Here is a 22,650-nt window from a genome sequence, read left to right as displayed (position 1 = left end):
TCAACATATTGACTTTTCCTCTTGGAGGCCCCGGTAGGTCCTACCACATGTTGACTTCGGTACAGTACTATTTTCACTTTTAAATATTTAAAAAGTTATAATAAATTTAAATATTTATAAAATTGAAATAGAAAAAAAATTGAAATTTAAAATTTAAAAATTAAATATATAAAATTTATGAAGAAGTATCAAATAAGAGAATGAAATAAAATATTTTATAGGAAATGTAAAACTCTAAACCCTACAAAATATTTAGGGTTTAGGGTTTAGGATTTAGAGTTTAGGATTTTACATTTTCTATAAAATATTTTATTTCATTTTTGTATTGATATTTCTTCATAAATTTTTAAATTTTAAATTTTCATTTATTTCAATTTAATAAATATTTAAATTCACTACAATTTTATAAATATTTAAAAGTGGGAATATTGTTATCTGAAGAAAAAAAAAGTCTAAAACGGTATTAGATAAAGAAATAAAAATAATAAGGAGCTGGATGGAGAAATAAAAGTGGAAATACTACTATTTGAAAAAAATTTCACTAGATGTAGTTAAACAAGTTGATAATTAAGAACAAATATATAGCTAAATATAACAATTATATTTTCTAAAATAAATTTATAATTAGGTTATCATTATATTCTTGTTAAAGTTGAAAATGTATAATATGTCATTTTCATATCTTGGTATGGTAATAAATTTTTGTTATCTCATTCGATGTAATTAATGTCAAAATTATCTTCATGGAACATATGAATTATATATTATAACATTTCATGGATAAATTTATTGTGGTATTTATAAATAATATCTTCGTACACTTTGGTATTTACATGGAGTATCTTCTTAATATTTTAAATGTTGTAAGAGAAAAGTAGTTGTATGTAAATTTATCAAAATATGAATTTTGGATTTCAAGATACAATTTTTAGGACATGTCATCTCAATTCAAGGGATTGTTATAGATCCTTCTAAAGTGAAGGTTGTGTTTCAATGGAAACATCCTAAGATTGTTACTAACATGTTAATGAGAGTTTCTCTAAAATAGTAGCCCCTCTAACACAATTGACTCGCACAAAATTTTCTTTTTGTATGGATTAAACAAGGTGAGAAAATATTTGTTGAATCAAAGAGGGATTGATTAGTTCACCTATGTTGACAATCCCAAATCCAAGTTAATCTTTTGAAGTCTTTTGTGATGCTTCCTATGAGAGACTATGGTGTGCTTTAATACAAAACGAGGAAGCAGTACATGAAAGAAATTTTCCAACTCATGACTTAAAGTTGACAACAATTGTCTTTACATTGAAGATATGGAGACATTACCTTTATGACACCCATTTTGGTGTGTTTAGTGATGATAAAAGTATGAGATATTTATTTGATCAAAAAGAGTTTCACACGAGGCAAAGAATGTGGATGAAGTTCCTAAAAGATTGTGATTTCCACTTGATGTAACATCTATAAAAATCAAATGTTGTTGTAAATGCATTAAGAAAAAAGGAAGACTTAGATCTTTACCTTGATGGTCAAAGAGTTAGACTTCATTAAAGACTTCAACAATATGAATTTGGAGATTTCAGTATCTTTTGACCACATTATTTGTAACATGTTTGTTATAGTTAAGGGAGAAATGGTTGATGGATCCTAGCTTAAAATGTATCTTGGATTTGTTAGGTAATTATCAAGTTAAGGAATTCTCTTTAGGATCAAATGATATTTTGAGATTTGGAAGCAGAATATGCGTGCCAAATAATAGTGAATTGAAATAGATGATTTTATCACAGGTCATAAGAGCATACTTAATTTACATTCTAGTATGACCAAGATGTATCAGAATCCTAAGGTGCTTTATTGATTGTCTAACATGAAGAGAGATGTATCCAAGTATGTAGAAGTCTAATGTTGAACATTAGTGACATGGAAGCATGACGCATTAGTTGGACACCCCTCCGAGGAAGTGAAATATATAGATTTTGTTATGTAGGAATGACAATGCGACGGGACAGGTGCATGTTTGATCATTCATATATCCTTGTTATTGAAGTAAAAATTCATCCACATTCTCATCTCTATTAAATTTTTGTCTCATTCTCATCCCCATCAACTAATGGGTATACTCATACCCATCCTTTATTGTTTTAAATATTAGTTAAATAATATTTTTAACAAAAAAATAAAATTTACATAAAAAAATACATGATATTATCAATGATTTAATGTCAAAAGGGCACACATTATAAGGGTTTATGTGATTGAATACTTGAAATTGGGAGTCAAGTATTTTCATATGAAAAAAATAAAAAATAAATAAAGATATTAAAAAAGAATAATATTAATTAAATGTGTGTCCTAAAAAATTATTTGATTTAATGAAATTGAGGTTTGTGTTTCTTGAAATGCAATACATCATTTAAACGAAAAACCTTAGAAAAAAAATGTGTAATCAATATTGTGATAAAAGGGAAAGTACCTTAAGGATCTAAGTGAACTTTGTGAATGTTGAACAAATTGAACAACAATTGAGAGAGAATGAAAAATTGTGTGGCATAAGAAAGAAACGAGGATTTTCTAAATGAAACAATTCTAAGGACAAGAAAGAACAATGAAGATAAGTTTTGTAGGTTACCTAATAAACTAAGTGTTTTAGTCATTTAAAACAAGGACATGTATAAGGGGATGATGAATATAAGGACGAGTATGGGATAAGGACAAAACAAATATGTACAATCTCTCTCTCCATACCCAATTTAAAAAATCGAGTATTATCCATACCTAGTCACTGCGAAGATTCTCCGTTAAAATTGGAACAAGTTCAGACAATACCTGTGAGGAAAAAATTATTTGTCATCCCTACCTATCGATCATGTAAAGTGAAAAAACATTGTGTAATTTATGTGAAATTTTACGGGTTACCTTCTAGCATAAACTAATACTCATCCTAATATATATAAATGAGATTGTCATATTGCACGTCGTACCCTCTAGTATAATATCAAATAAAGATCATCGCTTCACTTCTAAATTTTGGTAGACGCTTCAGGAAGCTTTGAAGACTAAAATTTAACTTAGTTTAGCTTACCATCTACAAACTGATGAAAAATTAAAAAAAAATAAAATTAATCATCATAAAATTTGTTAAGGACTTGAGTGTTGTATCAATTGGGCAATTAGGATGAGATTCTGTCACTACTGGACTTAACCTATAACAACAGTTATCAAACAAACATTGGTATGATTCCTTATGAAGCATTGTATGGTGGGAAGTGTGGGACATCTATATGTTGATTCAAGATGAAGAGAATTAGTTAATTGGACTTAAGTTATTGCATCAAAGTACAAAGAAGGTCAAAATGATTTAGGATAAACTAAAGACTTCCCTGAATAGACCAAAATCATATGTAGATAAGAGGAGAAGACATTTGGAATTCTTTGCTGCTAATGATCATGGTATCTTCAGAGTTACATACTTCATTGGTGTAGGAAAGACGATCAAATCAATAAGTTTAACTTCAAAGTTCATAGTATCTTATCTTATTCTTATAATGATAGGTTATGTAAGATATGGATTTACCCTATCTCTAAGAGTGGTCATTGGATTTTGAAAAATTCAATCCAAATCCATTTCAAATCCAATTGGATTTTAATCCATAATTTTATAAAAGAAAATTGAATTGTTTAAATCCAAATTCATATTTTCTTAACACAATATTAATATAATAATATATAAAAAAAATTCAACATTATATAAATATTAAGGAAATATAATAAAGTTATAATTTAATAATAATAAAAATTAAATATAATATAGTTTCGCCAGCTTGATTGATGGTATGAATGAGGTAGCTTTCTATTCAATTATATAAACCAGATTTAGTGTATAAAAGGTGGTATTGATTTCTAAGTTAATTCAACCCAAAACAATTAAATTGATGATAAAAAAACAGTTTTTCTTAATGTAAGTTAGTATCGTTTTTTTTTCATAATAGTATTATAACATCAACTTTTTTCATACACCTCCATGCACTCTCAGAAATATAAAAGTTATCCTTTCATATCATGAAAAATATTTTGGATTAAAAAAATTACAAATTATACAATATAAAAGTTAAAAAATTAAATGATGTATTATGCATTGCAGTTTCAAACTGTAAAAATTAATTATTAACTCCAAAAATATTTTCAATCATTTAATTTTTAGATTATATAATCTAAAATTATATTTTAAATTATATAATATGTAGTTAATGGTTGTAATTTATATTTTAAATTATACAATTTGTAATTAATTTTATAGTATAGTGTATATGAAAATATATTTCGAACTTAAGATTAATTTTTTGAGTTTCAGAATTTTGCAATTAAGTTTCACAATTTGAAATTAATTTTTCTATTTTTAGTTAAATAAAAGTTAATCTTTTTTCTTTTGAACTATGTTCCAAAAGTACATTTCCATTTCAAATTCTGAAATCCAAAAAATTAGATAGCTAAATTTGAAAGTTTATTTTTCTCTTTCCAAGTATCATGTCAAATGCAGATGTTAAATGCAAATTACCCTCAAATTGACATTTCAAGTATTCTGCCTAGGAGATGGAAGAAAGGATGCATGAATAATCATTATCTTTTCCCTCGTAAGAGAATTTTTTAGGATTAGTTTTTTTTGAGTTGGAGATAATGTAAGATTTGGGATTTAAAGTTCATATTCCTCATGTTTTTTGTTTTTTATTATTCTTCTTTCTTTTCTTATTATTCTTATGAATTATTTTCTTCTTATAAAGTTCTCTCTCAATCCTCACCATCATTCCCTCTCAATTTTTAACTTCATTTCATTCAAAAACAAATCCCATTGTGTAGTAGCTAGCGTGTTCAACATCAATTATGCTTGATCATATTTAATTTTGAAGTATGTACCATTTTGGTATGGAATTCGCTCAATTCCTTTTTTTTAACTCATTATTGGTTTAGAAAATTAATTCTCTAAAACTAGTTTAATCTATAAATGAAATTTTATATTGTGTGGTTAAATTGCTCTAGGTCTCTAGGATTTTAGAAAATGAGTTTTTTAGATATTACTTAGAGTGCAAGTATCTTTCACGTGAGGGAAACAATCTTAAATTGTAATTTATTTTCTAGGTTATGTATGATTTTGATTCTTGATTGTGTTTAAAAATTTATACTGATTTTGAATTACATAATTGCATGGAATGGTCAAAAAGGAGTATTGTTAGTTATTTTGAGTAAACTTTACCTTTGTTGGGTCTAAAATTGTGTTTTAAACTTGTAAGGATGGTTATATTGGTTATAAATGGTTTTGAATTAGTTTTGGCTTTGTGTAGAAATTTATGTTTTCTACATATGTGGCTTTGTTGCTAGAGCATCAACCGCTCAAACAAAGGCTTTAATCTAATGTAGAGTATCATCGCTTGAGTAACCAGTATAACGCTTCAGTGATAACTCTAACTGCTCAAGCTAAAAGCCAAATTTTAAGCAAGAAAGGGGAAGTGACTACCCTATATCGCTCAAGCAACAACTAATCGCTCCAGCAATGAGGTCTATCTCTCAAGTGACCTATGGAAACTTAAGCAAGGAGGAGCTAAAGAGCAAGTTTTTTTAATTGGGTTTATTGCTTAAGTGTTGGTAAGATACTCAATTGATACAAACTCTCGCTTTAAGTGATACCACAAAACTTGAGGAAGGAGACTCCAATAATATTTTCATTATGTCCTATTATAAGTCACTTAAGCAACCTACCTTCGCTTAAGTGACATTTTTAAAGTATAAGTCATTATTTGGTTCAAGTATTCATTGTAATAATGTGATGTTATGATTAATTTATGATATTGCATTAATTTGGATTATTATTGGAATGATTATAAATAATATACATATATGATATGAATTCAATAAAGATCATAAACTTGGGATAATATGTGAACCATTGCTTGAATGTATGTATTAAGTATATGTATGTACGTATCTTGATTTCATTAGGTGTCTAAATCACACGAATTAAGACATTAGGTGATCAGAAACAGAGAGATAGTTTATTGCAGATTTGGAACACATGCATACGTCTAAATTTGAATACCTTAAACTTATCCTAACCTACAAAGCCTAGGTTTGTACATTCGAGGTGCTTAGATTGAGTCAAGTGTCAATCTCAGGTTAGACATACTTAATTCAAGTTGTCCAAAAAATTCTATTAAGTTCCCTATTATATATTAATTTGATATTATTTCTATGAGTTGATGATATTGTTAAAGAAATGAATTAGATAATAGAATGTGTTTTTATAATAGTCATATGTTTATGACCTCTTTAACGAGTTTGATTTATGACGATGTACTATACACGATCGAGATCATCTTCACTATAAAAAGTAAAAAAGATTACATAATCTCATAAATATTGTCAAAAACATATCGGGAACCTGATCTAACAATTGCTTAAGAACGAAATTAATCTCTAATTAGAATGTACTTGGTGTCAGACTAATAGAAGGTTAACCACCCTATCTATATTAATCTAAACTTATTTGCACGGATGCCCAACATAACTCTATAATTAAGTTGACAAAGATAAGGTAGAGGTACATTTCTCTATAAATAAGTTAACAAAGATAAGGTAGAGGTACATTTTTAATAGCATTTATCTCTTTCAACTATTCAAAAGAATAAACTTAACGTCAAAGTATATTTTGCAGATACACGCCCACATCTCGTACCAAAAGAAACTATCAACATCGTGCGAGGAGGACATCTTGAAAGGAACAAAAACTACTTAAGTAGTGAGGATATCCTCTCGCATTTTACAAGACCAGATTGTGTGCTTGTCATTTTCACTAAATGTTACAATTAAAAATCAAATACAAATCTAAACATAATTAAATTATATCTTATTCAAAATTGTATAAATGCTTCATTTTCTTGTAAGAGAGAAAACAACTTGCAAAAAAAAAAATTTTTTTTCCTCTATAATAGTGAGAGATACCACTAAAGTCCTATGCTTCCTCCTTAAAATCATTTTAGAAATCATTCTACATTTTTGAAATATATTTAATATGTAAAACTAATTTTCGAAGTGTTAAACTTTATGGAGAAATTTATGTAAAATAAATGACATTATATGATTAAACCTTTTATATAGTGAGTCTTGAAATCCTTATATGTTTCCCAATTCATATGGTAGCTGCCTTAGGCTAGGGTTTAGAACTTAACAATATACAAATTATTGATATTTTTTCCCTTTATCTCTGAAAGATCACTCTCTAAGGACGCGTTTGGTAAATTATCACATCTCTTCTCACACTTCACAGTTGGTGTTTGCTCTCAAACACACCCCTTCTGTAGAATCAACGCTGATCAGAAACAAATTTCATATTCCAAGTTTCTGTGGTTCCAATTTCCAACGTCTGATTGTTCCAACGACGATGCTGTCACTGCAACACAATTGAAATTTATTCAGAAAGGGTAAAATTACAAAAGTAAAAAAAAAAATGCGAAGGCTGCTTGGGAAGATTTCTGGATTGTTTAGCAATCGATCTAAGGTGGGAATTGACAAAGCAGGGAACAAATACTTCACTAGAAATGAAGAGGTTGACGGTGTTAGTAAGCGCTTTTCCACTCTCTCTCTCTGTATATACCCTTTTATGTTTTATTGTCATTGCTCTGTTTGTGTTTAATGGGTGTTTTTTTTATTGTGTTTTGAGATTCTGGGTTTGTACATGTGTAGTTTGTCTTGTATGAACTCTTCGTGTAATATAGGGAAGATGGGTGTTTTTGCATTGCAATGATCACCACACTGTCAATACTTTACTTACTTGATATACCCGATATTGTGATATTCTCAATGCGCTTTGCTTTTTTTGTGTGTATATGGTTATGAACCAAAAAGTTTGTTATCAGGTGAGTTGGTGTAGTGGTTACCAAAAAATTAGTCCGCAGGATAAGAATGTTTAGTAAGAATACACTCAATTAGGATGTCAGTGGGTCGAATCCTGTGAAGAAAAATCCTTGGAGAGGGGTTGAATTGATAGAACTCCCCAATAAATATGTAAAGGAATACTTTCAAGGGGGAGTTCGTTGGTTTGCATTCTGTGAAAAAGTATCCTTGTAGAGGGGTTGGGTTAATACAGTCCTCAGGAGGATTATCCCAGGGAGAAACCTCTGGATATACATCCAACAGATAAAGGTTAAATATTGGGCTTTGAGATTGGACGATGTGTGAATTAAATTCGCAATTGTCACAAGCTTTTTGAGGTTATTGGTTCTTGATTTCTACATTCTTTAGCCTATTATAGGATTTGGCGTAACTTTTAACAAGGTTGAGACTGATCTTGTTTTAGAAAGTAAAAGAATTAAATAAAAATTGATTCATTGCCATTTAAAAATATTGGCACTATTTTCTTGTGCTAGATTGAATCATTTAAGAATGAAGATATCATTTTGGTGTGCAAGTGTATACTTTTTTGTTTCCTGTGTGTTCTGCATTGTAGTTCATTTTATAGTGATTGTCTGATTTTTGGTATTTTGTTTTGGTTTACTAGTGAAAGAGAAAAGATGGGTAATATTTAAGAAAGAGGAGGATCCTACCTCTATTCCAGGTATATATTTTACATTTGTCGACATTCAACTGTTGAATTGTTACATCTATTATTACATTTTTTTTCAGGGATGGATCCAAGTGTTTTTATATGTCGAACTTGAAGAATTTTTTTATCCTATTTCCCATGCTTAATAGATGATTACTGTTGCATTGTTCCAGTTGAATGGATATGTTGGCTGAATGGGCAGCGTAAGAAGGCTCCAACTCCAGAGGTAAATTGCAATACACCTGTTTATATCCTTTTGCTAGTACCGTAAGTTATCCAAACGCAAAGCTATTGATGTTTCTTTACTTTTTCAGTCATGGCTTGGGCTAGATGACATGATGCTGCTTACAACTGTTTTCCTTTTGAGTTCTGTTTATCGTCAAGGATTGATTTGCAATGAATAAACGTTGATTTTGTTAACTCTATCTATCTACCTATCTACCATCAAAACTCTGTGATTCTTCTTTCAACTACAACGACCACCAAGCCTTTTCTCCTAGGCAGGGCTAGTTACATGAATCAAAAGATGTGGAGATGTTCTCTTGTAAATCTTGTCTATACATAAATCATAGACCTTTAAATCCTACTCAATGATTTTTACCTATAATTTTTTCCAGTCTCCCTTTTCCACTGTCAATAGAGTTACGTCCAGCTAAATTTTCATACTTGGTCTTCTATATGTTTTTTCCGCACATGCCCAAATCACCAAAAGTGAGATTGTACTATTTTTTTCTGTAGTAGGTGCTATTCTAGTTTTCTCCCGAGTGCAATAATGCATTCTTTCCTAATCCTATTTTGTCTAATGTGTCTTCTCATCCAATGCAACATTGAGTTTATTCTCTCATGGGCTTTTGGCTGCCCAAAATTCAGATCCATACAACACCTCAGGTTTAGTATTTTGTGTTTCCTTAGTAGGGCAAGGTCACAAGGATAAGCTAATCAGATAGGACAATGCTCTTGAAACATTCTGCATTAGTTGTATTACCCAATGCCCTTCTTCTGCAGCTCTGTCTTAGCGTTCATCATATTTTCCCCACTTTTCTTGATTTTTTCTTTTTTCATTTTGAGGGTTTGGTGAATTAAATTGAGTTATGTGGTGATCCGTGTTAATGTAGTTATTTAGTTTATTAGTTTTGCATCATTACTTATGTGCAATTTTTTTTGCAAATAACAAAGTATTAAGCTAACCCTGTAAGTTTTAATGTTTTATGAATGTCTTCCTGGGAATTGATTTCTTTTGTAAATAGGCACTTTGAATGGTATGGTATTTTACTATTACTTGACAATACTTTCTCCTTCAGGAAATGATGGAATTGGAAGCAAGACGTGAACGTGTTAGACAGAATGTTGCTCGTATGTGCCAATTATACTTCAACCTTAAACTATTTGTGTGAATTGGATACTTTACTCTGATTTAGTTATATTCCTCTCCTAACTTTGTCCTTAGCATTTCATGCCATAATTCTAAATATAATGAAAGAACATTCTTGGCCAAGTTTTGTTCTATCCAAATACCCTAACAAACTTTTTTTCTTTTCACAAAGTTCTGAAGAAAGAGGAACAAGAAAGGGTAGCCAAAGAAGGAACTAAAGGCAAACGTGTCAGCACTGGTCAGATGGTTGAAATTTTATTTTGTAGCAATATTCTTCTTTATTTATTGGAAGTTATTGATTAATTTACAATCTCTATGCAGGTAAAACCAGTGGTCCAGACTTGAAAAGTTTTATTCAACAATTTTCAGTTCCTTCAGAAGGTCATCTTACTATCGTTTTCTTTTGACATAAATATTGAGTTCTTCTTGAAAGAAAACTTATTATGATAGATAAACTGAAGTTAAACTTATAAGCAGATTGATCTTAATATCTTCCCCTATCCCTCAAAGAAAAATAAACCAAATAGAATTCTTATTACTCCATGAAAATGATTATGTTTACTTTTGCAAGGTCATAAACGGCATCGTGATATTTTTGTCCCAGTCCTTGTAAAAGAAGAGACAATGCCTTCCTGAAAGAGGGAATTCTTGTTATACATCCGCACATTACCTATCCTTTGAACATAGTTTTTGACATATTTTCTCCACTCTAGGTAATGACGTTGAAGAATCATCTAGCACTACGGGTGGCTTAAGGCGAGTCTTCTGAAACTGAGTTTTTTTACCTAATTTATTGTGTAAAATGCATGGTCTTTGCTATGTGTTGCAGCTTCTTTTTCCAGCATAAAAAAATCATTCTTTTACTATGTCTGATTCAGTTACCAAAAATTGTTAGTAATTTAGTTTTCATCTTTTTCTTATCTTTTCATTAAAATATTGTCAGGAAGTTGTTTGGCTGTCTTCTCTTCATTCCTGTTCCATCATTTTTGGTAGCCTTATCTCACTAGCCACTAGGTGAAGTCGGCTATATGAATTGTGTATTATGGTATTGGACTTTTTAAAAAACCAAATTCTCAAGGCTATTATCCGCCATGATTAACAAACTCACAAACATACCCTTAATAATAAAATTTAATTGGACTTTTTAAAAAACCAAATTCTCAAGGCTATTATCCGCCATGATTAACAAACTCACAAACATACCCTTAATAATAAAATTTAATTAGAGAGTATCCAGTGACTATGTATGAAAGAACTCTTGAGGATACACATAAAAAAAATCATTTTTGATTATGTTCTTTGGAAATGACATTCTTTGACTGAATGATTTTGATCTTCAGTGGCACGGTTTTGAAATCCATATTTCTTGCCTCCTCCTTCAGGGCAGTGTCTTCTATTTGTTGTGAAACCAATATTTTTTTGGGCAAAAACTAGTTGAAGTATAGCTATTCAACTTAACAGTAATCATGTGATCTTTCTGCAGGAATCCTCAAGAGAGTTTAGCAGAGAAAACAAAAGACCAGTCTGAGTAAGTCCAAATGTTTATATTCTCAGTCAAAAACATCATGATTGAGCAAAGCCTATAGTAATCTTAATTTTAGTTAATGAAACAATTTTTCCAAAAATGTTAAATGGTTTTCTCAGAGATATCATTTTCCTAGATTTTAACCCTGATATTTATCTGTTCAAAAAAATTTCTTTCCAGGTCTTCAGAGGCAACTGGATCTGGTGCATCCTTTAGACCAGGAACCTGGCAACCTCCAACTTGAGCTTTCATAACAACTTATTAGGTCTTTCTGAACTTGGATTAGCCACACCTTATTTTGAAAAGCCATGCATGATATTTCTTCCCCAACAATTTTGATACAATTCATGTGTTCTCAAGTTTCTAGAAACTTTGATTCATTGATAAACCTTTGTTCAAAGAATGTAACCAATAAGACAACCTGATTATTTAGGCATTTGCTATGGGTCTGTCTCTTATACTTACTAACTTAGTTTTTTCCAAATAATCTCTTGAATTTGATGCATTATGGAAATAGGAAATAAAGATAAAATAAGATAACATATTTGTAATTAAAAAAATATAGAAAACGTTTAATCTTACCAGACGATCTATCTGTGAAAAAAGTGGGTTTCCATCAGAAAAAAGTTGAAAGTGTGTTTGGATACATGTCAAATACTGAAAGTTAAAATCACGTTAAACATGGGAAATATCAGAAAAGCTATTATTTGCAGCTTTTGTTGTGACCTGCTTATTCTGGAATGGACCCTGATACGATTTTTATTCTTGCAGAGTCTACATAAATTCTTGCAGCATTCATAGATTCTACTGGTAACTATTTATCTAATATTAAAAAACAATTTTCAAAAATTTATTACTAACTTGTATGCATAACATAATAATACGCTTAATATAATAGTAATTTAATATCTTCACTTCATAATAAAAAAAATAGTAAATTGTAATAATTTTTGTATAGCATCATGTTGAAAAGGTAACAATGTTATCAATGTAAAATTATTGTCAATGAAGGAAATTTAGTTACGAGATTTCTTACGAATTATTTTTGTTATTATTTAACCAAAATTTAAGTTTCATTTTCATAATTTGCAAAATTCTTGTTATAGAAACTAGCGGGAACTCAGGTGCTCCCGCATCTTGCATCTGCTTTTTTTTATTATTAATATTATATGTATATTTATATTTATTTAAATAAAATATAGATTTATGTGTATGAGATATGGACAATATGAGAGAGTATATTTTAAAAAATTAAATTAAAAAAAAATTACATTCAAAACTGTTTCTGATAACTGGTTTAATATGTTTTAAAAAAAATAAAAAATAACACAAAAATACAATAATAAAATTAAATATTAATATAAAAATAAAAAAAATTGAGTTAAAGAGAAAATTCCCTATATATAAACTTTAATTCTGATTGAATAACAATACAAACAACATCTATAATATTATAATAAAGTTTTGTTCATGGTCAATGAGAAAATTTAAGTACAATTTGTTAGATTCTGATTTCTTATCCTCCAATTAAAATTGATATTTTATTTTGATAATCCACAAATTTATGTGAAATTTTATTATTGTATCTATATTTGTCTGTTAATAGTTCTTAAATTCGAATTTTACGTGCTCCAATGTTATTAACTACAATAAAATAGATTTGAGGTTGAATTATACATATCTTTAGAAAAGGTTTGAGCACCGGTGTATCCTATATGTACTCTAGTTTATTCGAAGTATCCAAATGATGTAACCAAATGATGTAACGCCGTCGACTTATTGGGAAAAAGGAGGAAAATAACTTTTCTCTCACCGGTTTTTTTTTTTTTCATACATTCTACATAGAAAACATTGGAATAAAAAATATTTTGTGTAATTTTTTTTTACTCTATTATTTATTTATTTCACTCAATTTAATCTCATTATTAATAAAAAAATCAATTATATCTCTTAATTTAAAAAAAAAAACACAAGAAAAGTTGATTCTCTTATGAACATTCTTTGATTTGAATCTCGATTGATTTAGTGTTTTTTATTAGTTTAAAAGTTTGATGTGATTTACCCTTTCTTTTGCTTATTTCTTGGAACCTAAGAAATTGTTAGGTGAGAAGAGAGCTATCTTTGATGTATTATTCAAATAAAACACTTAGTTTTCAATATATATATTATAACAGTTACTCGTTCTATTTATAAGTTTGACGTTTTTATTCTTGTTAATTTTTCAATGTGGTTTCGGGTTTCTTATTTATGGTCTTATTTAAAAAGTTATATTTTTTTTATCAGCTTTCTGAGGTTTCTATTCTTGTTTTCTCTTTATTTTCATCATTGTCTCTTTAAGTTTGTGATTTTTTCCTTTTGTCTCCTGTAAATAAATAATAATTATAGATATTCGTAACAGTTAAACATTAATATTTTATAACCATTAGCAGGAAAACATTGGAGGCAAAGATATAAACATATTACTGAAAAAGTGGGAAGCTACAATTTAGTTAAAATGAATTATTATTATTGTAATAACTAAGCATGCAAGGATTTTAAAATCAAATAATTGGTATGAAAATCATCCAAATTTTAAAGTTAACATCTATAAATCGTTAATCTAATTTCAATTTATATATATAAAATTGAAACGAATTATGACTAACACCCCAACCCCCCTCACTTTCATAAATTAATATTTTAAAATTTAAATTCATCTTCATTGATACTTTTATTTGAATTAAGTGCTTTTGATTTTATTTTTATTCCAAACGATCCTTCATGTAGAAGGAATAATTTCAATTTCATAAAAAGTAATTCTTAAAACCCTTCTGTAAATAGTCTCTTTTTTATGGTCTCCTCAATTAACACACTTCATCAAAGAATTTATCATAGATAATTGACGCCCCAGAAATGCCAAAGACCAATTTTGCCAAATCAATGGCAAGCAACATTGAAGAAACACTACATGCAGCAGAAAATGGTTTAATCTAACGTGTCCAGAATCAAAATCCTATTATAAATCTTAAAATACATTGAAATCTATTTTCGTCACAATCAGAAATTTCTACCACCTTCCAAAAACATAAAACAATAAGGCCTCCATTTAACTGATAGTTAAATCCATTTCAATTATTAATCTTCAATCTTAACAAAAAAATGAGATCTCTTTTCATGTACAAAGAGCACAGAGACTGGTCCCATCTCAATGACTAGGTGAAGAATACTAAGATAAATAGGAAGATGAACAAGGCCAACAAACCACATATCATCATGATCTGACCCTTGGCACTCGCCTTCTTCATAACCATTCCCACTTTTTTCTGCAAGCATAATAGAAGAGCAAAATATGAACCTCTTCGAGAGTTGGTATGTATCATAATCAACACCACAATATTTTTCCTTTCTTATTAATTAATAGCAGCAAACTTAGGTAAAATTTGTGTAAAAAAAATCTCAGACAAAACCAAACTAAACGATTTGAAGGAGAAAAATGAAGAATAGATGCAGAAACTCACTTGGACAAAATCAAGACGATTTGTTGTACTGTCCATCTCAGAACCAAGTTCCTCAAGAATCTTGTCCTGAAACATTAAAATTGACATTGACAGTGTAGGAGTCAGAAATGTCAGATCAGAATAATTTATTTCAGAGCTAGAGGCAAAAAAATAGTTTTGTTCAAGCAAATTGAAGGAACCAGGTGAAGACAAAAATAGATAGAATCAAGGAGAGTAAAAACCTTTCAAACCGTTACCTGTGCAGTGAGTTCATCATGAATTGTAAGTCCAACACCTCCAATTCTTCGTACACTTTCACTAAGGTCATCTAATTCCTCATCCTGTTTCCTATCACCATAAAAGATATATATCTATAAATCAAAACTAAAATAGCAACCAGAGGCAGATTGTAATTTGTATTTCCAGAAAGGATACCGTGGGCAGAAAAGTTTTCTAAATTCTCGAGCAGTGCATTTCATACATTTTTCCTTTCTCAAGGTTACCTACGGACTTTCTTCCTCTTTCTATTTTCTTTTTCATTATAAGAGACAAGAAAAGAAATCAACCATTGCAGTATTATTAGAAAGGTCTGTTTAAAAGAATTTCTTCATAGTACTTTAAGCAGAAAAAAAAAAAAATGAAATAAACTTCTCTATAAATTAAAGTTAGCTTATGCATAACTTAAAAATTATCACTTAGATAACTATTACGAGAAAACTTTCAAATAAACTCATGCTTAAGTTCATTTTAACTTATGAAGAAGCTCATTTTAGTTTATGATTTTTTTTTTCATTTCTTAGTTAGAGAAGTTTATCCAAACATATAAAAGTAATACCAAGAGTAGATCCACCGTCGCTCAGAATTATAAACATGATAATGAGAAATTTTCTTCACAAACAAAAATTTACAAGCAGTAAATGAAGCTTATTTTAGTTTATGAAAATTCAATTTTTCTTTCTTTTCCTAGAAGTTCACCTAATATCAAGCGTAGATCCAAACCTCCCCCAAATAATTATAAGAAATTAATGAGAATTTTCTTCACAAACAAAAATTTACAAGCAGTAAATGAAATGATGAGTAGAAAATTTCCCTGCAATCACAGTTTATTCAACAAATACGTCGGGGTGACAAAGTGAATCCAAACAGCCGGGTTGATCCAACATTTTTTGGTGGGTGGGTTTGATAGTTGAACCCACTAAGCTGGTCCAACCCAACCCAGTGAGTCAAAGCAGGTCAACCTGCAGACCCTTTTTTCAATTTAAATGCATCACCATTTACCAAGAATTGTTCTTATTAGCATCCAATATTATTTTATCATTTTATAAGAAAACATATAACTCTATGAAGCTAGTGTGGTGTTTGAGTTGTATTGTATCTTAGCAATTCTAAAAAAAATAAACAATACAATAATCTATTGAATTACTCATTTGGTATTGACAAATTTTCAACAAGTATTAGATGACAACAAAAATTATATTTAAATTCTGAAATTGAATTGAATTTTTTTTTTTAATTTGGGTGGGTTCCCAACCAACCATTGTTCACCTGATGACCTGCCTTTTTTACCCCTTAATGGGCCAACCCACTAGTGACCTGTTACTAAACAGAGTGGGTTGCACCCTTCAATCCATCTTTTGCTAGCGAGCTAACCTGTCCCGCTTTGAGGGGTTGATGGCCGGGCTAGATTGATTGACTCATTTTGCCACCTCTACAATTAGGTATATCTCAAAATATGTTGGTATAAGTTTCATGCACACAGAAAGCATTTCACTCGTGTCTTAGAAAGCTAGTGGAAGACTGACAATGCAGAAAAAATGGCTATCGTTATAGTTTAATCCCACAAAGATATACAAAAGTCAACTATAAAAAAAGTAGTGTTATGCCATAGTAGAACAAAAGACATCAAAATCCAGTTCAATTAGCATGAGAGATAAGAGGGGAGAAGTACTTTATAAGAAGCATTTGTCTATCTGATTCTGATTGTATGAAATCATCATTATCTCGGGCAGCATACTGGTTGTAGGTATCATTTTGACGAGAACTTGGTAGCCTCATGAGTTCTTGGCGCATACTGCTGTGGCTTGTGGTACTTGAACCCTTTCCAGCCTCCAATGCTTTCTTCATTGTGACAACCTAATAATGCAACAAGGAATATTTTGGGCATGATGTTTAGAAGAAAATAATGATAATAAACAGCATTTGAACATTCAAAAAAAAAATATTGTGTCTTCCTGCTTACTAAAAATTGGCATACATTTTAGATACCTGAGATCGAGAACTGCTTGTCCATGTCATTCGGCTTTCAAGTTCAACTTCATCAATTCCATACCAAGAAGGATCTCTAGACGCTACAGCAATTGCTTTATCCAATTCATCCACCTTTCTATCAAAAAATCAGACTTCAGCATTTGTATATAGGTTTGGTTGCAGAAAAAAAGACCATTGACAGCATTTCAAAAAATGTATTAAAAACAAATATATTATAAATTTATAATTGTATTCCAAAAATTATATTTAGATCAAACTTGGAAACATTTTCAAGGGCATTCACATAACCAGGTTTTTTTTCCTTTCAAGGTACCCCAAACTAAAGGAACTCAAAAGGATAAGGATTGGAGTGTTTTGGAGAATTAAATGAAATCATCAAATCCTACCCTCCAAGAAAGCACGATAATATTGGACACCAAAAGCTACCACAAAGAATGTCTAATCTACTAGATCTGAATTCATGCAACTTATGACAACAACATGTTGTAAGAATGAAAAAGCTCATGATCTAACAATAAGTCATTTTGTCATTGATTCTGCAGAAGCATGCAATAGGTCTACCTGCCACTCTATGCTTTCGCATCCAGCACGAACCTCCTTCGTAAGACGTCCCTGTTCTGCAGCATTGGAAGTGTTTTGCCATTGATGAAAAGTAGATTGCAGCTTATCAATCTTCACAGAAATTAACAAAAAAAATCAGATAATCAACTAAACATAATCCCACATAAAAGACAACTAATCCATCCAAAAACAAATCAAAACACCAACAACTCATCAGTTCACATTTCTGTTTAGCATATTTTCAATTACAGATCCCATTTCAATTTCCACTTAAAACCTTCACACACAACAATTTTCTTTTTCAGTATGTTCTAAGCTCCAATCAGTTATACACCCACAAGAAATCGTACGCGATATACACACTACAAAGCCACAGATCGAAATTCGGTTTCCTTCAAAAATCCCAAATTTACGTAGGAAAAAGCCTAATTAGATTAATAATAACCTAGGAGACAGAAAACGAAATCTCTAACCAATAAAACCATTAAATAAAAAAGACAAAATAGCCTTCATTCACTCAAATACGCAACATGAATCATTCAAGGAAAAATGAAAATCTAATCCGAATAGTTGAAGAAATTTTTTTACCGAATCTTGAATCTCGTACTTGACAACGTAAAACGGATCCTGAGCAGAGGGCATGTTAAGAGAAAGGAATGAATGATTCAGAGGAAAGAACACTTCACGATCAACACAAACACTGCTTTGAATTTGGCTTCTTTTTACATTTGATTTTTCAACTTATCAGTTCTTCATGCCGAAATACAGAGATTTTATAAAAGCACCCAAATTATCAAAATATATTACAATTATAGTTTAAAAATTAGAGTATTTTTTATTTAAAGAAATTAAATATATTCATGAATGTAGTTTTAAAAAAATATTATTACAACTTATTAAAATAATTAAAGTTTTGATATATTTTTAACTATATTTTAACTTTTACACACATATATATATAGATGATAAATATTTATTTTTCTTATAATTCACTTGTTATATGTTTTAAATATTTCTTTTATTGCTTTGGTTTTATAAAACTCTGTTTTACTGTTTTAGTTTTTAAATAGTATATTTTACTTCTTATAAATTTGTACATCTTTGATATCTTTTTATTTATAAAAATAGATTTAATTATGCTTTTGTCTCTAACATAAGTATAAATCAATTTTTAATATTATTTTTATTTTATAGGAGAAATATCATGAGCGTTTAAATAAGGTGAAACAACATCTCATACAAAACTATACAAAAGTTTCTTCTTCTTCTACATCTATTACTGATAATGGAATTTATTTGAAGGTTGTTATATGCACTTGCTTGATTGAGCGATGGCTTCATTCGCTAAACAAACTAAAACTCTACTACATTAACCAGTCTAAAGGTCATGGAGGAAATGAAAAATAAGATAATTAAAATAAATATTGATTTTGCTGTTAAGAAAAAAAACATAGGTGGAACATATACAACAATATGATTGAAAAATGAATTATATATTACAACACTTCCAAATTAATTCTTTAATGTCAACCCTTCCTATGGGGATGATATCAATCAAAATGTTGATGATGTTCATGATTATGTTTGTAAGATTGACCCGATAGGATATTACAATAGAAAAAACAGAGAACGTGCAAAAGAATCTTAAGGAGGTGGACACTTTTTTTGTTCTGTAGATTTTTCGTTCCGCTTCAATTTAACTCCAAATCTGTCGGAGGGGATCTTGAAACGTTGAAGATGTTGTAGAAAATCTCGGTGTTGCTTGCAGAAGGTTGCAATAGTCTCGGATGATTGACTCCTATAATTTCGCAATATTTCAACAAGAAGAATGGAGTTTCACTCAGCAAGGGTTTACATTTTCCTCCATTTCCAACAGCTTCCTCCTTTTCCAATGGGACCATGCTTCAATCCACATAACAGTTTCACTATTTCTCCTTCTATAAATATACGCCTCTTTGATCCAGAGAAAAAAGTTCACTCACGATTGCTTCTTCTTTTTTGTTCTTCTTCTTTCTCTCTTCCTTTATAATACTTTCAATATATTGGGTTCTTATTTTTTTAAGAGTTGCTTGCTAGTTTTGTTATCTTGATATTTTCTGAGAAGTTCTTGTTGTATGGGGAACATACACAATACACCGCGGATAAGTCCTTATGGACAGTGATCATCACGCCTCAGAAAGTCAACCTTGCTCGTGTTTTTTCAGCTTAGTAAACAACAATTGTAAGGACTTATGGCTGACAATACAAACAACAATAACAACTTTACACCGGAGATGTCAAATGTTGTTTGCACAACTCAAAACATTTTTGCGAAACCGTCTTCAAACATCTTGAAAATTAAAGTTTTCATCGGTGAGAATTTTCAACGCTAACAAGAACACGTGTCCACCCTGTTGGACATGTACGGAGTTTGTTTTGCACTTACGACTTCTAAACTCGATTCAAGCACGCATGTGGAACAAATTGATGTTTGGACCCAAGCAAATAAAATATGTCGTCACACCTTACTCAGTACGTTATCTAACGATTTGTTCGATGTCTATTGCTCTTACAAGGAAGCAAAATATATTTGGGATTTCCTTATTCTAAAATACATTGTTGAAGACGTCATTAGACAAAGGTTCGTGATTGAAAACTACTATCGCTGAGAGATGATTGAAGACAATGACATCAAAATTCAGATAAACAAATACCACAAGTTGCTTGGAGATACCAAAGTAGAGAGCATAGCCTTGCTTGATGAATTCATGTTCAAATTGCTGATAGAAAAGCTTTTGCAATCTTGGATTGACTACAAGCAATAACTGAAACACAAGTACAAACAAATGTCTCTATCAGATTTGATCGCCCACATCATCATTGAATATACAAACAGAAAGGAGTATGTTGTTGCAAGGGTCAAAGTCTTGTTTGTCAAGGCAAACATGGTAGAAGACAAACCAGCTCCCAAAAGGTACGAGAAAAAACCTAATCACAAAAAGAAGTATAATAATAAATGTTTTCATCCCAATGGAACTAACATCACCTTGAAGAAGAAGAAGGGAAATTGTTTTGTTTGTGGAAAGTCAGATCATCATACACCTCAATGCAGACATAGGGTTGAAAATGACAATCATCGAAGGGAAAGATATCATTGTTGCAGTCGTTTCACAAGTGAACCTTGTGACCAATGTAAGTAAATGGTTGGTAGATTTTGGGGCTAGCAGACACATATGTGCAAACAGAAATATGTATACCTCCTACAAAAGTGTGGGAGATGGAAAGGAACAAGTTTATCTTGGTGATTCCAGGACAACTCCTGCCCTAGGAAAAGGAAAGGTTCTTCTAAAGCTCACATCTGGTAAAACTCTGACTTTAATTGATGTGCTTCATGTGCCACCGATTAAAGTTAATTTGATCTTTGTAGCATTGCTAGGTAAAGTTGGGGTTAACGTGTCATTTGAATATGACAAGACTGTTATGACAAAAAATAATGTTTTTGTGGGGAAGAGATATTGTGATCAAGGTCTTTTTGTATTAAACATCTTTAAAATTATTAATGAATATGGATCTTCTGCTTATATTTTTTATTTGTATGATGTGTGGCATGCTAGATTAGGACATGTGAATTATTCGTATGTTATGACATTGCAATGACTAGGATTAATCAACATGCATGACAAACAAAGTAGTAAATGTGATATATGTGTAGAATCTAAAATAACGGAGAAAACATGTCATTTTGTAGAATGTCAAATTGAACTTTTTGGTTTAATTCATACCGATCTTGCTGATTTAAAACAAACCATGTCTAGAGGTGGTAAACATTATTTTTGTAACATTTATAGATGAATTTTCTAGATACACCAAAGTTTATTTAATTAAAAATAAGGATGAAATGTTTGATACGTTCTTAAGATAGAAGTAGAAAATCAATTGAATAAGAAAATTAAAAGAATTAGGTCAGATAGAGGTGGTGAATATATTTTGTTTAATGATTTTTGTGTTAAAGAAGACATTATTCATGAAGTAACCCCACCATATTCACCTGAATCTAATGGAGTAGCTGAAAGGAAAAATAGGACTCTTAAAGAAATGATGAATGTGATGCTTATTACTAGTAAAACACCCTATGAGTTGTGGAAAGACTATCAACCTAATCTTAAAAACCTAAGAGTGTGGGGGTGCTTAGCTAAAGTGATGTTACCTTATCCTAAGAAAAGTAAAATAGGTTCTAAAACATCTGATTGTATGTTCTTAAGATATGCAGAACATAGTGTTGCCTATAGGTTTCTTGTTCTTAGTAGTGATATGATTGAACATAATTTTATAGTTGTAATGAAAATTGTTGAGTTCTTTGAACATATCTTTCCTTTAAAGAGTAGTGATATATATGAACAACCTATAAATATTGTTAGTGATGCCAAGAGTGAGGATGTTAGGAGAAGTCAAAGACAGAGAAAGGAAACCTCGTTTGGAGATGATTTTTATACTTATCTAGTTGGAAATTATCTAATAAGTTTTTTTATAAGCTATTAGTGCAAAAGTTTGAGATAAGGCCATTAGGAATGAGATTGATTCAATTAAGAAAAATAATATGTGGACCTTAGTAGATATGCTTAAAGGAGCAAAACCCATTGGTTGTAAGTGGATCTTTAAGAAAAACTATTATCCTGATGGATCCATAGAGAAATATAAGGCAAGATTAGTAGCGAATTTTTTTACTCAAAAAACTAACATAAATTACTTTGATACATTTGCCCATGTTACTAGGATTTCCTCTATTCGAGTGTTGCTAGCTTTAACATCTATCCACAAGTTAGTCATTCACCAAATGGATGTTAAAACAACTTTTCTAAATGGTGAACTAGAAGAGGAA

General features: G+C 30.2%; 2 protein-coding genes across 2 annotated transcripts; one reads left to right on the top strand and one right to left on the bottom strand.

The window, feature by feature from the left end:
• Positions 1–7,168: 7,168 nt before the first annotated feature.
• On the top strand, positions 7,169–11,923 carry LOC137831233 (uncharacterized). Its single transcript, XM_068638828.1, has 9 exons — positions 7,169–7,607; positions 8,546–8,602; positions 8,764–8,816; positions 9,892–9,943; positions 10,135–10,200; positions 10,284–10,343; positions 10,676–10,718; positions 11,446–11,490; positions 11,668–11,923. The coding sequence occupies exons 1-9, from the start codon at positions 7,496–7,498 to the stop codon at positions 11,729–11,731; spliced, it is 552 nt and encodes a 183-aa protein (XP_068494929.1). The 5' UTR covers positions 7,169–7,495; the 3' UTR covers positions 11,732–11,923.
• A 2,648-nt stretch (positions 11,924–14,571) lies between these two features.
• Positions 14,572–18,580, bottom strand: LOC137831232 (syntaxin-61-like). The gene is made up of 7 exons (XM_068638827.1): positions 18,381–18,580; positions 17,793–17,903; positions 17,229–17,342; positions 16,912–17,096; positions 15,221–15,311; positions 14,985–15,050; positions 14,572–14,789 (listed from the first exon to the last, which is right to left on the bottom strand). Exons 1-7 carry the CDS (start codon positions 18,432–18,434, stop codon positions 14,679–14,681), a joined length of 732 nt encoding a protein of 243 aa, XP_068494928.1. The 5' UTR covers positions 18,435–18,580; the 3' UTR covers positions 14,572–14,678.
• Positions 18,581–22,650: the final 4,070 nt, after the last annotated feature.

This window comes from Phaseolus vulgaris, chromosome 6 (genome assembly GCF_000499845.2).
Source record: "Phaseolus vulgaris cultivar G19833 chromosome 6, P. vulgaris v2.0, whole genome shotgun sequence".
NCBI classification, from domain to species: Eukaryota; Viridiplantae; Streptophyta; class Magnoliopsida; order Fabales; family Fabaceae; genus Phaseolus; species Phaseolus vulgaris.
The sequence above is the reverse complement of the archived record's forward strand: the minus strand, read 5'-3'. Positions and strand labels throughout refer to the sequence as shown.

Coding starts and splice junctions, on each gene's coding strand:
- LOC137831233 (XM_068638828.1), top strand. CDS start 7,496: ATGCGAAGGCTGCTTGGGAAGATTTCTGGATTGTTTAGCAATCGATCT. Junction 7,608..8,545: donor TGAAGAGGTTGACGGTGTTA/GTAAGCGCTTTT, acceptor TTGGTTTACTAG/TGAAAGAGAAAAGATGGGTA. Junction 10,719..11,445: donor AGCACTACGGGTGGCTTAAG/GCGAGTCTTCTG, acceptor ATCTTTCTGCAG/GAATCCTCAAGAGAGTTTAG.
- LOC137831232 (XM_068638827.1), bottom strand. CDS start 18,434: ATGCCCTCTGCTCAGGATCCGTTTTACGTTGTCAAGTACGAGATTCAA. Junction 17,904..18,380: donor AGTACGAGATTCAAGATTCG/GTAAAAAAATTT, acceptor ATTTCTGTGAAG/ATTGATAAGCTGCAATCTAC. Junction 17,097..17,228: donor CAAGCAGTTCTCGATCTCAG/GTATCTAAAATG, acceptor TTGCATTATTAG/GTTGTCACAATGAAGAAAGC.